Genomic DNA, 15,986 nt, shown 5'->3' with positions numbered 1-15,986 from the left:
TTGCCAGACAACAGAACGTGCTTGTATAAACATATAGCAATTGATGCACAACCTAATCAACAAACAAATTATTTATTTTCAAGCCTGCCGATCGGACCAACAGCGATTTCTTGTTAGCTATCATCACATAGGCCAAAATGATGTTAAAAGGGGTCAACAGCAGGGCCCAGGTGAAATTTCAGTGTATACAAGACATTCCTCCACACACCAAAAACATCAATATTCATGGAAGATCATGGGCTTGACCCTTTCTTGAACAGCTTGATTTCATCGCCGTAGTAGTAAGCACTGCCTATCATCAGAGCAACTGTAGCGCCTTGAGCAACTACACGTGCCCTCATCAGTTTCTGACCCAGCCGAGAGTTCCCATATCGGAAACTGACCAGACCAGCAGTCAGAACTCCAGCAGTAACCAGTGCACCTGAAAAAGATGCGAAACATTATAAAAATTTGGTGATCAAGTGATTAAGGTTAATTAAGGCATCCAATCCAAACATTACTAATAAATTAAAATCTTAGCAGCGAATGCCAAGTCAAGTTTCCATCTTGCTTCATCACAAAATGACAAAAAGTTTCATTGGTAACTATAAAGAAAAATTGTCACACACACACAGAGAGGTTTTGAAATGAGAACTAGCAAAGCAAGGATGGTAAACTCAGAACAAATCAAAGACTTAATAAGAGTTCCTAATAAATCTAAATACTTCAAGGACAGTGGCCCATATTCATGAATTATCTTAAAGCTGATGGACAGTTATGCCAAAGAGGCTGAAATTTCCAGAACATCCTGAATCCAACCTCCATTCTTTATGCTCTTACTATTATTTATAAGGGTATCATCAAATTCAACTCTTGAAGTGTTGCTCATGGGGGTGCCACATGTCCTGACTCCAACATCCATTCTTTATGCTACAAACTCAAGCATCACCACCGATATGTCCCCTAAACGGCTAAACCAGATGAAAGTTACTCATTCGTCATTCCCATCTCAGACAGTTACAGGTTACCCTGAGTTAACCTAGCTACCTCATTTTTGTTTCCATCAAACAGTCTATTGGTCAGACAATAGCTTAAGTAACCTCCAAAGTAGCCATTCATTATAAGATGAAGAAGATCTGGCTGACAATAAATCTATACCTAATATTAAAAGGAGAAAGTAGTACGTGATGAATTAGGGATAAGTTGGTGAAACTGTACGTTCCATTGCACGATGCACGGACATGCTTGCTAGTATTATATATAAAAGAAGAAAGTTCAATTAACCAATAACAGCACCAGACATCTTCAAACTAGTCATTAATTTGGAACTAGTCAACTAACTTGATTTCACCAAAGCATATATTAGATCACCATAACATGCATCAAGAGTAAGAAATATTGATTGTCCTAGCATGTACACATATGCGACTCAGCGGTAACCTGTTCTGCAGCACTACTTCAGCAGTACTTTTCAGTGAACGAACAGTATTTTCCTCTCACAACAAATCAGCATAAGCCAAATTTCAGCGAAAAGGTAGAAGAACATGAAAATGGATATAAATGTGCGTACGAATAACCATCCACAGGAACCTAGGTCTATTCCACAGTTTGTCTACCCCTACCATCAACAAAGAAATCCTTTATGGCCATGTTTTACAGGGTGAATCCCTATGCACTATTTGATTATTGATAAGGCAGAAAATTTCGACCACCATATACATACAAAACAGGGACGTAAAAATTCATGCAAGGCAAATTACTATCATCTCGAATTTCGTTTTCTCCTGCTCAGCCCACAAAGTGCAGTTACTTATCAATGCAACTAAGAATACACGCCACGAAAAAGAAGTACAACGAACAGACAAATTACAGCACAGCCTATATGAATTATGTATGAAGCAGTAGCAAATCAAACAACAAACATCCAATCTCACGCCAGTTGTCACATCTTAATTCCTGCAGTAGCGGCTCCATCAATCTAGTGCCGCCATAAGCAAGACAAAACACGGTCCTACTCATATGAATCAACAGAGCCAGATCCCCCACCCCACCCTACCAATCCAAAACCTGAACCCCGCACGAATTACATCCCACGGCCCTGGATCCGGGGCAGGTACTCTCCCCGTCCTCAGTGCGAAAAGGGACTAGCTAGGGCCGCTGGCGTCAACGAGAGAAAGAGAGAGGCCGGAGGCGCGTACATACCGATGGGCACAAAGGGGTTCTTGACGGGCTTCTTCCCCTCCAGCTGGAAGTCCTCCATGTGGAGCGGCGGCGGCGGCGGAGCGCTGCCTCCACTGCCCTTCTCCATTCGGGTCGCCGGGTAGAGGTGAAACAAGAAAAAAAAAGAGGCGCCTTTTGCAACCGTGGCGGCGCTGCGCTTCGAGTTTGCAGCAGGAACCTTGCTGCCGCCGCTCTTCAGCTACTGAGGAGAGGGCGTGCGCACCGTTCGATTGAGATCCGAGAGCGGAGGGATGTTGGGGTTAGTTGGTCTGCTTGTGGTGTCGAACTTGCCAACCGGGCCTCAAATCAGCGATCTTCTCCATCGTCGATCCTCGCTCTAGTCTAGAACCTTCTGGAATGCGTATTTTGGCGATCAGTGTTTTTTTAGTTTGTACTCGACTTAGGCTATATTTAGTTCTAAAATGCAAAGTTTTTAGATGTCATATTAGATATATCAGCATATATTTGAAGTATTAAATATAGATTAATAAAAAATAATTATAGAATCCATTTGTAAACTGCGATACGAATTTATTAAATCTAATTAATTTATTATTAGCACATGTGTTACTATAACAATTAGTGTCTAATCATAGATTAATTAGACTTAAATGATTTATCTCGTAAAATATACGCAAACTGTACAATTAATTACTTTTTGCCTATATTTAATATTCTATGCATGTATCGAAACATTTGATGAGATAGATGTAAAGTTTTTGGGTGGGAACTAAGGGCCTGTTCAGATGCACTCAAAAATCTAAAAGTTTATAAGATTCTTCATCACAATTTACAAGATTCTTCGTCACATCGAATCTTGCGGCACATACACGGAGCATTAAATATAAATAAAAAAATAACTAATTGCGCAGTTTAACTATAAATCACGAGACAAATTTTTTAAGCCTAGTTAATCCATGATTGGACAATGTTTGTCAAATACAAACGAAAGTGCTACAGTATCAAAATCCAAAAAAATTACATCTAAGCAAAGCCTTAACCAAATTGACACTTTTTAAGGCTTTGTCTAGATACATGTGTAGTTACTAGTTGGAGCTAAAAGTTAGTTAAGATCAGTTGTGGTCAGTTAGTTAGCTGGCTAACAACTACTCTGGGAGTTAGCTAAAAAATTAATCCAGTTTTCTAGATGTGCTAGAGCTAATATGACTAATTTTTAGCTAGCTAGCAATTAGCCTTATATCAAACAGGTCATTATATTATGTTAGGTGTCTTAATAGGGGGCATCTAATTAATTATCCATTTTTAGAGAATGAACAATACTAAACATAACTTTGTAGAGGGCAACATCAATTATTCAACTCCAAGAGACTCATATATCCTTCTTAATTTATAGAAACTACAAAGATTCCCCACGCGTTGCCGCGAGTTTGAAGGAGGAATATGAATATAAATTTTTTATTAGCATAGTCGTGGAGATTATATCTATAATGGATGATGTGTCTCGCAAATATGGGTATCATAATTGTTATGCTAGTGAACTTTAATGCAAATGATAGTGGATTACTAAGATGGACACCTTTGAAAGGTCCTAATATGGCTAGAGGGGGGGGTGAATAGCCTATTTAAAAATTCTACAAACTCACTAGAGCAAGAGGTTAGTAAATAACAAAGCGAAGCTTTTTGCTCTAGCTCTAAAGGGGTCTTTGCAAGCCACCTATCCAACAATTCTAGTTGATATAATCTCTAGGCACACAAGAGCTATGTCACTACTTACACTAGAGAGCTACCTAAAGTTTCTATACAAGTAAAAAGCTATACAAGTAAAAAGCTACTCTAGTTTGCTGGAATGTAAAAAGAGATGGTTTGATTTTTTATACCGTCGCATAGAGGGGATGAACCAATCAATAATATGAAGTCCAATCACCGGGAGAAATCCAATGAATAAACACAATAGAGACAAACAATTTTTCTCCCGAGGTTCACGTGCTTGCCGGCACGCTACGTCCCCGTTGTGTCGACCAACACTTGGTGGTTCGGTGGCTAAGAGGTGTAGCACGAATCTCGTCCTCACTAGGACACCACAAGAACATACCCACAAGTGAGGTAACTCAATGACACGAGCACTTTACTAGAGTTACCTTTCGGCTCTCCGCCGGGGAAGGTACAAGACCCCTCACAATCACCGGGAGATGGCCACGAACAATCACCAACTCGTGCCAATCCTCCTCCGCTGCTTCAAGCCGTCTAGGTGGCGGCAACCACCAAGAGTAACAAGAAAACCGCAGCTAGAACGATCCCCAAGTGCCACTAGATGCAATCACTCAAGCAAATGCACTTGGAATCACTCCCAATCTCACAAAGATGTTTAATCTATGAAGGAGATGAGTGGGAGGTGTATGCTTAGGCTCACAAGGATGTCAAGTATGTTAGAATGCCAAGAGAGTGAGCCCCAAGCCGGCCAAACACGTATTTATAGCCCCTCAAACAAATAGAGCCGTTGGCTCTTTCACTGGGCGAAATACGGGGTCACCGGACGCTCTTAAAGGGGCACCGGACGCTCAACACCAGCGCCCGGTGCTCCAACGTCAGCCGCGTGTCAGAGTCTAACGGTAACCTGCAGAGCACCGGACGCTGAGCAGGTTGGCACCGGACGCGTCCGGTGCACACCGGACTCATGCGCAGAGAGCTCCGCAAACTCGCAGGGTCACCGGACGCAAGTCACCGGACGCACCCTGAGCGTCCGGTGCTCACCGGACCCATGCGCAGAGAGGGTCGCAAAAACGCCCGCACACCGGATGCGCACCACCGGACGCTCAAGCCAGCGTCCGGTGCCTTACCCTAGCTGGGCTAGGCACTGTTTGCACCGGACGCTCAGACTCAGCGTCCGGTGCTCTAGAAGCTAGCGTCCGGTGAGTATTTCTCAGCGAGAAACACTCCCGCGACTTCTCCAAATTTTCCCACCGGCGCAATAGAAAGTATGCACTTCATTTTCTCAAAAGCGCCGAATCCCGCCTCGCAAGCTCGGCGGGAGGGAGAGAGGAACCCATCCTCTCTCTAACCTTCAAACTCCACCTCCTTCTCAAAGTGTGCCAACACCACAACGTGTGTACCAACAAGTGCACGTGTGTTAGCATTTTCACAATCATTTTCTTCGAAGGAGTTAAGTTAGCTCACTAGATTCTAAATGTATGCACAAGAACAATGACACCTAGTGGCACTTGATAACCGCTTAGCCAAAGAATTCCCCTCTTTATAGTACGGCTATCTATCCTAAATGTGATCACACCCTCTATGGTGTCTTGATCACCAAAACCAAAACCCTAAGCAATACCTTTGCCTTGATCTCCATAGGGTTTTGTTTTTCTCTTTCTTCTTTTCAAGGTTGAGCACTTGATCATCTTGTGGTCATCACCTTCATCATCATGATCATCACTTGCTCCATCACTTGGCATGTACCAACCTCATTAAGTCTACACACACTTAGTATAGAGGTTAGTACTAGGGTTTCATCAATTATCCAAAACCAAACTAGGGCTTTCAACCTTGCATGTCAAGAGAAATTGATAGTGGACTGTTGAGGTGGACACTTTGTATTTTAAGAGAAATAGATAATAGGGTTAATAGTAGACTGCTGAGGTGGACGCCTTGAATGTTAAGAGAAATGGATAGTGGAGTTTTGCTTTATAAGAGTTATAGATACATATTTTGGTGAAAAAACATCCTCCAACATCTTTCGTTAGATCTAATATAGACATCCTCTATTATGAATTTCTTATTAGCTAAACATAGAGAGCGAGGATGAATCTCTAAAATACAAAGAAGATGTAAAAAGCTGTTGTAAGGTACAAAGATTTAGGAAGTGACTTTTACTTAAATGACTTTGTAAATAATGGTTTAGAGACTAAAATACAAATATGATACAATTGACACTGTATATTTTCCATGTCAAAAGGTTCATAACATTGACTCGGGAAAACAACATATTCTGCAAATTTTGAATGTGTCTTTTTTTTCATTCCGTGCACATTTATTTTCCATTTTTATTATTCAAGTTTGGCATAGATGATTGTCTTGCACAAACTTTCAAAATACATATTTATATATTCTAAACTTGCTAATAGTAACACACTACCACCAGTGGCGGAGCCAGGATTTAAAACTTGGGTATTTCCACTTCCACAAAGTTAAATTTATAAATTTAAAATATAGCTAATTTCACTATAAGTCAGCAACTTTAAACCAAAATTTGCTTTCTAGAATATAGATTTCTAATTGAAATGCCAGTTTTTTACATGTTTTGAGCTCAAAAGAGCAAAAATACTGTATATTATAGCATTATACATTTATATATATAAGTATATATACATATTTACATAAAAGTGTACTAAAATAGTTAGGTATTCCCAGAAATACAGGAGAATACCCCTAAATCCGCCCATGACTACCACCCACGTTGCGTGGCATGTTAAGTGGACACATAGAACCTAACATGTGGCATGTTGCTAGCTATGTGCCCTCGTCTCTTCCCTCATATCCATCTTCCTCTCTGTAAGGGTGTTCTTAGTGACATGATCAAATCATCAGTTGAGCCGTCTATCTTTGGTACAGGTACATACTCAACAGGGCCACCATCCAAGCACTACCAGCCGCAGGGATACGCCACTCTCCACTGCAGGACCGAATGACAGTGACCCTTATCTTCTTCGACTGTTGACATTGCTGACGGGAGTTAGATGCTACACTGATGCTTCCACATCTCCTGATCTTTCTTCTAACTCACCTAGAAATGCAGGCATTGGTATATTATCAACAACCAGGTGCATCTAGTGCAAACCATCTACATCAAAGCAATTATGAAGGACACCACTTCTGTACTGATGGCCGAAGCAGTAGCGCTTGCCCTCGCGACAACTATTACTAATCTTCTTGGTTTACAACAGGTTTCCTTCCTTTCAGATAACCAACAATTGGTGCACTTCCTTAATGCTCCTAATCAAGCTAATCCACCAGACAGGAGAATCAAGTACTACACTCAAACCTTCGCCAATCTCTCCACTGTGGTTGTAAATAGGATTCATAGGATCAAGAGAGATCAAAATTGTATGGCTGATACTTTAGCCAGGCAAAGTTTCATCCAAATGCAATCCTCTTCTTCTTCTACTTTCATTTGTACCTACTCTCATGCAGAACATGTCCAGTGCTCTCTTAGAGAAGCACTTCTTCCTATTGCTTTGCACTCTGTATCTATTCTAACAGCCTCTTGTTGTTAATAATAAAGTTGTTTATTATAAAAAAAGATGTAGTGCAAAAAAAGAGGAAAAAAAACTAGAGGCACAGGTACAAGAGATCAGAGTTGAGAGGGGCTGGCTCTTTGGGTTACGTGCGAGACTAGCGAGTATCTCGTCGCTAGCGCGTTCTTCTCTCACCTCTGTAGCCAATAAAAATAAGGTTAAGCCAGTGATTTCATCATCATTGGGGATGCCCTGATAATCACTATGTCAGATAGGGGTGTTAGCACTGATTAGGGTGGTATATGCCATGAGGGGTATAATTACTAAGTTTAGACATCTACTCCTCTGTCCTGAAAAATGTGATGATCTGAGATTTTTTAGATAGATTAGTTGAGAAGAGAAATATCTCTAATACCCTTAGTATGTCACATATGATTTCCTTAAAAAGACATGCTATATGCAAGCATGCAGAGATCCCAGGCAAGCAACACATCTCAATTGACAATTTGGCGCTAGATTTGTGAGCCAACAGCGTGACTAAAACTCAGAACATCATTTTTCTTGAGACAAATTTTAAATCACAGAAATCACTTGTTTGGGATAAAGGGTATATGTATTTTTTTATTTTGCGATTAAGGAATAATACAGGACCGTTGATCAATGTTATTGAGGTACATATTGCACCGCAAAATATCATTCTAGTAGCTCCTATAACGGCTAACAATTTTGAGGCACATGAGTATAAGAAATCTGTGAATAAATATGGTTCCATAGTTAATGATTTTATATATTTATAATCATTGTCAACTATTTATTTATTTTCTAACATGTACAATACCCTCTAATATTTATCCAACTATGATAGATTTTGATTACATATTACTATTTGTCACAATTGTTACATCAATAGGCTTAGCACTCCCTACTTGCATGTATATGTGCAATGCATAACACACATCACGCATGTATACTTTGACTTAGTTTTTCCATATATTTATAAGGAAGTTGCTATGTTTCAGGACCTTTAAATTTTCAGGCAACAATCCTAAACGACCAACTTGTACAACTAAAAGATATTTCTTTATAGTCAAACAATGATAAAATTACATTGTTGTCCAAACCACAACAACAACAAAATCAAGCACCTGAAAATATAGGAGAAATATATTTATAATAGTAGAAGTGTCACTAAAAACACAAAAGTTGGTAATTTGGAATCATGTATGTATGGGTATTTTAGGTTATTTTTTATAATGACAGAGGTGATAATTTAGATAATTATTTTTTTGTAATAATAAATGTGGATAATTTAGATAGAAAGTCGGAGGCACGTGAATGCAAAGTGTGTAAGACCGGATGCTGCTCATGTGATTCCACTTGATCAGTAGTCAAGCTCAAAAAAAAAAAAAGGTTAGTAGTCAGTGATAAACTCTCATGTAAGTGTAACGTTCTGCGGACCTGAATGTTCACCTACTGGATATTTGAATACTAACCAATAAATAATTCACAAGTCCAATCTGATGACGAAGGCCAGATCTAATGCTTTTGAATTCTAGGCATACCAACGTGCACCTTGTGCGTAATGTAGCTACTCCTGTTGTGTCAATAACATGCCCTCCTACAACTTAACAAGTGGCAAGTTTGGTCATTTGTTCGTCAGCCAGACCGCTACACCCACACAAGAGGCAGCAGAAGCAACCACCTCACCTACAACTTCACCGCCCCCCTGCAACTGCAACTGCAACCTCGAACTAACCAGTCGCCATCACAAAACTTGAGAGTTCAGAGGACTGATCTCCAACCAAAGAAACGCTTGCGAAACAAACTTGCCCCACTAAAGATGAGACGACTGATCGTCCGTTTCACTTCACCGCGTCGAAAATCAGCCTGGATTTGGATTATCCCCACCAGCCGCTAGCTCGCCCCTGGGACCGTTGCAACACTGATCAGATCATTATCTACAGATCTTGCGACGACGTTGACCTTAGCACAGTATATTCTTCTGATTAATTACCTTTGAAGCTGTGTGTGTGTGTGTGTGTGTGTGTGTGTGTGTGTGTGTGTGTGTGTGTGTGTGTGTGTCTCTATATATATATATATATATATATATATATATATCTTTATTAATTAGTAACTGACGTGTGTATCATCATCGATTTCATTTGGTTGGCCGGTTCGCCGTTTCATTTGAAAAGTCGTGGACGGATTGAAAACCAAAGAAGAGATCGATCACCTGAATTAATTGTGGGGTTGGTTCGCCACAAAAGAAACTCATCACTACTGGAGCTTGACACAGCTTCCTGATAACGGCTACATCGCAACCGCCGCCACCGCTCCTCTTCCTCATTCCTTGTCGCCATCAACGCGTCCAGACGTCCACGTCGCCACTCGCCATTTCGCCAGAATTTGTGCCCAAAAACCTATCCCACAGCACCAACCAAACAGGCTCCGTCTCCCTCTCACTCATGTTTCAAATAAACTCCATTTCTGCTTCTCGCAGAGCTACAAGCTTGTTGTTGATTAATTTGCTGCAACTGCAATAACCTGTGTCGTCTGTTTCGGCATTTCTTGGCCCCAAAGCACGCTCCATCTCCACCCATCCATCCATCCATCCATCCATGCCTTGCTGCTAGTTGCCAATGCCTTCGTCGCCAACGCCAATTCGCTCTTCGCGTTGTCCTCCCTTTACTTCTTGGCCAACGCCAACGCCACTTAGGTGGCGCGTCTCGTCGCCGTGCCGTGCGTCCTTGCCTCCCAAGAGACCGTCCCCTTCTTTACCCTTGATCCCATCGCTCTCTGCCTGCACGCGCTGTACTGCACCTCCGTGCGCTCCTGTACGTCTTCTCTCACCATTCATCCATCCATCCTTTGCTTGTGATCCTCCTGTTCATCCACTGCTCACATCAGATTCTGATTCTCCGTAGGCGTCGCACCGCGGCTTCCTAATCGGATCAGGTCAGCCTTTCTGAAGTTCTGATCTTTAATTTGCTCGTTCATCCTGTGTTCTTCTTCTTCTTTTGATCTCCAACTGAATCGCCAACTGGGTCCCGTGTGCCGTGATACTTGCAGTGGTAGCCATATATATATTTGCAGTTCCTCCAGGACATGTGCTTTTCTGATAAAGTGTGCTAGTCCTCTCTGCGTGCCAAACGGCCAGAGCAAGGAATATATCTCGGTTGTTCATCACAGGAAGGTATATATCTTTGGAAGAACTGGATAGATGCATCGTCGTCAGAAAGTGTGACGAAACACGAAAGGTTGCATTGGCGTCCGTAGTTGGTTCCATTATTAGCCTTCAGTTCAAATGGAGCTAGGAGGCTTTAAGATGTTCAACATAGTTTCATCGTGGAACAAGAGGCGGAGAAGCAGATCACTTGATCAGTTAAATCCCTGTGAGTAGTGCAACTCTTCTTTTTTCTCTGGTTTAATCGAATGAATTAACCATTCTGAATTTCCTATCGTTTCTCCTATGTGATGATATGAGTTAGCATTAGCAAGCAAAGAATGCAGGAATATAATCATTTCACTTGACTACTGGTTGATGTCCTGCCCTGTGCCCTCCATGGAACTCTGATGATCTGAACGGACCCTCCTCTGCACTCTGCAGGGGTGTACAAGCCGGCTGAGCTATGGCAGGCGAAGGAGAATCACCCGCCGCCGCCGAAGAAGCGCAGCGGCACGATGGTGTTCACGCTCAAGGAGATGGAGGCGGCCACCAACATGTTCAGCGACCGCAACCTCGTCGGCAAAGGCGGCTTCGGCCGGGTTTACAGAGGCGTCCTCAAGGATGGCCAGGTGCTTGCTTGCTTGCTTTTCACCAGTCCTTCTCTGTTTTTTTTTTGTCGGCGCGGGCTTATTCTCAGACGCACGCTAACGTACATGTTTGGTTAATTAAGCTCCGGTGTTGATGTCAATGTGTCCTTTAGAACTGTACTAGCTTTCATGAGAAGCATTTCAAATAATGGAGCCTATTTGTCCAATGATTCAAGTTTGGAAGAGAAGCTCTTTCTTGTTGTTGCATATATTTGTTGGGAGGCGGATCATTAAATTTTGTAGGCTATAGATTGTCAGCTGATTCGGATGTGATACGTCAGCGGACAGCGAAGATCAAAGTGGTGTGACATTTCGTCTTAACATCCACTGATGAAGAAAACAATGTGGCAACCACCGGTCAAATTGTGTCACTCATCCATTGATTCTTCTCGAGACAAAACTTGAAACTGAAGTTTTGATGAGCATATGATCGATCAACAAACAATACACCAGTTTTGAGATCGTCCGCGATGAATTTCGCTAGCCCACTAGTTTCAGTCATTCATGAATTACATGCATGGTTCAGAAAGTTACATGATCTGACGACCGTATATATTATATAACTGAATTCTGGTGAACGTGAAGATCGTTGCCATCAAGAAGATGGACCTGCCTACTTCGAAGCAGGCCGACGGTGAGCGCGAGTTCAGGGTGGAGATCGACATCCTGAGCAGGCTAGACCACCCCAACCTGGTCACGCTCATCGGCTACTGCGCCGACGGCAAGCACCGGTTCGTCGTCTACGAGTTCATGCCCAGAGGCAACCTCCAGGACATCCTCAATGGTCTGCTTCTCTAATTCTTTTTCCCCCATTGCAATTGCATCACCACAATATTCAGAGGTGCCAGCCAAGATGGTTCATGTTCAGAGGTGACTGACACTGAGAGCCTGACGCCATTCTTTTTCTTCAGGCATTGGGGAGGTGAGGATGGACTGGCCGCTGCGGCTGCGGATCGCGCTGGGCGCGGCGCGGGCGCTGGCCTACCTGCACTCCAGCACGGCCGTCGGCGTCCCCGTCGTCCACAGGGACTTCAAGTCCAGCAACATCCTCCTCACCCAGCACTACGAGGCCAAGGTACGTAGCAGCAGCTCCGGCCACGGCAATCTCTGCTCAAACGGAGGCATCAAAACTCACCACCTCTGCTCTCCATTCCTCTGCACGCCGGCGGCCGGAATCCAGATCTCGGACTTCGGGCTCGCCAAGCTGCTGCAGCAGGACCAGGACCTGCACACCACCACCAGGGTGCTGGGCACCTTCGGCTACTTCGACCCCGAATACGCACTGGTACGGTCCGGTCTCGATCATGAAAGGAAGAATGATCCTTCACATTGAGCTCATCATGGTTCCTGCCTGCCAACTGCCATTGCCATGGCCATGCCACTGCAAATGAGAGTTTCTTGAAATTTCCAGACAGGGAAGCTGACGCTGCAGAGCGACGTGTACGCGTTCGGCGTGGTGCTGCTGGAGCTGCTGACGGGGCGGCGAGCCATCGACCTGAGCCAGGGACCGCAGGAGCAGAACCTCATCGTGGGGATCCACCAGGTGGTGGGCGACCGCAAGAAGCTGCGCAGGGTGGTGGACAGGGACATGCCCAAGGCCTCCTACACGGTGGAGTCCGTGTCCATGTTCGCCGCGCTCGCCGCGCGCTGCGTCTGCTTCGACAGCGCCGGCCGCCCCGCCATGCAGGACTGCGTCAAGGAGCTCCAGTTCATCATGTACGCCAACATGAAGATATGATGGTATCATATCATCACTCTCCTCTCGCTCAGAGTCGGAATGTCGCCCGATCTGGAGGGCGCAAACCGCGCAGGGGTTTTGAGACGGGGCTGCTGCTGGATTGCAATTGCAGGTCTGCAGCTTTTGTTTGGTGATGAAACGAATTGTTGAAAGGGATGGTCTCATGATCATGATATTTGTACAGGCTCATATAGTTACTGCTAGTAGTAACTTCACTTTGTTTGCGATAGGAATGTATATGGACTTTGGTCTGTAAATGCGAAATGCATTTCGTAATAATAAACAAAATGTGGATACCAAACAATAAGGGCTCTGTTTGGGACCGCAAACTCCATTTGAGATTAAGGAGAGACTTCCAAATCAAAAACTTCCTTCCTAGTAATGCATTTGTATTTGTGATTTGTCACCGAGCTGACTGGAATTCACTGCCCACATGCATAGGCTTGTTTGTTTGGGCGAAGACTTTTAGAAGTTGTTTCTGAAAAGCTGATTTTAGATTACCTTAACCCATTTCAGCTTTTTTGTCGATCGGTTTCTTATACTCCCTCTGTCCCACAAGACATGTAAATCTCATTTTCGAGACAAGTTTAGTAGAAATATGAGATTATGCATGTGCCCCTTCTACATTCTTCTTCTCATATGAATGTTCCTTCAAAGTATAAGATGGGATGGGTTGGTTTTCCAAAGGTGCAATGTTTTCTATTGGTGGGGTCCATCTAAAATGATAACCTGAACTCTAGGGTTACATAAATTTTGGGACAAGATTTAAACTGTAACATGTTTTGTGGACAAAGGGAGTAAGAGTTAAATTGCACACATAACAAAGAGTTAAATTGCTTTCTGCCTTCTCCCATGAGCTAATCTTCCAAATTATAATCGCTTGAGCGTGCTTCCTTCTTTCTTGTTAGTGAGGTATGAGTTCATGAAGGACTCAATGAGTAGCTAGTAGCTAGTAGCTAGAATAGAAAGATGAGCCGAGACCACGGCTTGTTGTGCTAATAACAAGGTTACTCCTTGTGACATCCCGTTACTCCATGGGTGGAGACTTGGTTGATGACCTAACTAGGGGCATATCATGAATCACGTCCAGATTTTGAGTAGTGTCCATATTCCTGAGTGGATTGAAGGGCTGGCGAGAGATGTCGAGGGATGACAAGGTATGTCACTTGACTTTGACGGACAATGATGGATGTCAACGACAGAGACAAAGCCAGAAAATCAACGTAGAGGGTAGGCTATGGGCGTAGCTGGCGACTGGAGGGGCTGAGTTCACTAACAATGACTTAATTAGCACAGGAATTAAAAGTGTTCTCCTGTTGCAACCAGAGTATTAGGGGGTGTGGCCCCCTCCATCCATCCTTGGTCAATGGATTATGGATAGGGACCCCATCGAGTCGATAATGATGACGGAATCCATCTAGATCTGTTCAGGTTAGATGTACACGTATATATAGGCACTACATGGTGTGCCAACCATCAGTCTTTACCACCAATTTGTGATTAACCGTGCTATGCACAACAAATTTAGATGGTAGCATACGACACTAGGGTTATCTAGGAGGGCCCTACGTCTGATGTACGATGGTATTCGTATTGCTTTTTGTGAGCTGTATGCTGAGCACTAGGGGTTGTCTAGATGCTATGAGTTGTGCCAGTCAGGGGCTCCTCCCACCATATATAGGCTGGAGTTATAGTCACCGTTGTCAATCACTAGTGGATTATGTGAGCTCCATAGTGTGGTAATTTTGGAGTGCTCCACCAGCAGACACTAGATCCATGGAGGAGATATGAGGAAATAGAGTGGAGAACAACCAGGCGGACAAGGTTGGTATGGATGGGAGAGAGCAGGAGTGAAAGCATAGTCAAATTGACATAGCAATGACGGCCGAGGCGGAGGTGCCGCGAGACACGGTCAAAATAAAGGTAAGGGTTTTTTTTTAAAAGAGATCGGAGATGAGAGCTAGGCGACTACTTCCGTTTTTGGTTGCCTAGCGTTGTGATTCATAGTTTCAACACATAGTTCCGCTTTATCTCATAGTTTTAGGCCCACAACTCCAATTTGAACCCACGGATCCTTAGCAAGAGTCCAAGCTACACCTTCACACCAAGAATCTAAATCCATTCTCCATGAAACCAAAGTTGTACAATCTAGTAAACGGTCCACTAAAATCATTTCACACCAAACCATTACCAGGGCTACGCCCTAGGACCGGAGCACGCGATGGCGCTCGACGAAGGCACAAATCTCAAGCATGGTTGGTCTCATGTGCCTACCTCTATGTGGCTGGTCGCAACCAATATCGAGCACACATGTCCAGTTTGAGCACGAAGTAACGAGTTCACAAGCAGGCTAGCTTCCCACTTTACCCTTTTTATGGAAAAAAAAATTGGTTTGTGGACACCATTCAAACGTGGCTTTTGCCACAAGTCACTAAAAAAGAGTGTCTCTACTCTAGCAAAAGAATAACAAATCAATGTTAATATGGTATATAAAATTGGACCTATTATACTCAATTTTAATAAAAACTATGGGAATTGACAAATGTACTATTCCCATTTGCCTCCTCTTGAATAGACACCACCGGCCTCGACAAGTTCTTTGTCTTGGGTTCTCAACGAAAACTCCACCAGCAGCACCCATAGTCCCTTGTGGCACTTGCCCGTGGCTGCAACAATAGTGCCCGCTCAGTGCGGTGGTGCCTGTCTCCAAAGCCCTCACTCCAAATTGGCAAATGGCACAAAGAGTGGTCACTTGGAGCGGCCTTTGAACTTATGTGTATTACTTTTCAATTATAAAATAATCTTTTTCTCTCACAACAATAACATCATCAATAATAGCCATTTTTCAGCCACAGATGATTTTGTCGATGTGATTTTCCTCGAGAGCACGCCAATCTTGGGTTCCTCGACAAGTAAATCACAACATGTTTTCAATATTTAAGATGAAAATATTATTATGGAGTCAAAACGTTTTTTGGTAAAGCCTTGCTGAATTTCTACCCAAAAACTTTTCACTCTATTTCATCGAATGTTTGGACACATGC

General features: G+C 43.2%; 2 protein-coding genes across 4 annotated transcripts; one reads left to right on the top strand and one right to left on the bottom strand.

Annotated features, from left to right (window-relative positions):
• On the bottom strand, positions 1-2,388 carry LOC8056188 (RING-H2 finger protein ATL48). Its single transcript, XM_002460109.2, has 2 exons — positions 2,182-2,388; positions 1-421 (listed from the first exon to the last, which is right to left on the bottom strand). Exons 1-2 carry the CDS (start codon positions 2,285-2,287, stop codon positions 234-236), a joined length of 294 nt encoding a protein of 97 aa, XP_002460154.1. The 5' UTR covers positions 2,288-2,388; the 3' UTR covers positions 1-233.
• On the top strand, positions 9,799-13,294 carry LOC8056187 (probable serine/threonine-protein kinase PBL28). 3 transcript variants are annotated; one of them, XM_021452482.1, is made up of 8 exons: positions 9,799-10,225; positions 10,316-10,346; positions 10,461-10,783; positions 10,999-11,186; positions 11,790-11,988; positions 12,116-12,279; positions 12,385-12,489; positions 12,616-13,294. In XM_021452482.1, the coding sequence occupies exons 3-8, from the start codon at positions 10,696-10,698 to the stop codon at positions 12,940-12,942; spliced, it is 1,071 nt and encodes a 356-aa protein (XP_021308157.1). In that variant the 5' UTR covers positions 9,799-10,225; positions 10,316-10,346; positions 10,461-10,695; the 3' UTR covers positions 12,943-13,294. The 3 variants fall into 3 exon arrangements, with proteins under 3 accessions (XP_021308157.1, XP_021308158.1, XP_002462302.1); XM_021452483.1 differs by having other exon boundaries at positions 10,299-10,346; XM_002462257.2 differs by having other exon boundaries at positions 9,799-10,346.

The sequence above is a fragment of the Sorghum bicolor genome, chromosome 2, assembly GCF_000003195.3.
Source record: "Sorghum bicolor cultivar BTx623 chromosome 2, Sorghum_bicolor_NCBIv3, whole genome shotgun sequence".
In the NCBI taxonomy this organism is placed as follows: Eukaryota; Viridiplantae; Streptophyta; class Magnoliopsida; order Poales; family Poaceae; genus Sorghum; species Sorghum bicolor.
This window is presented reverse-complemented; position numbering and strand designations above follow the sequence as displayed.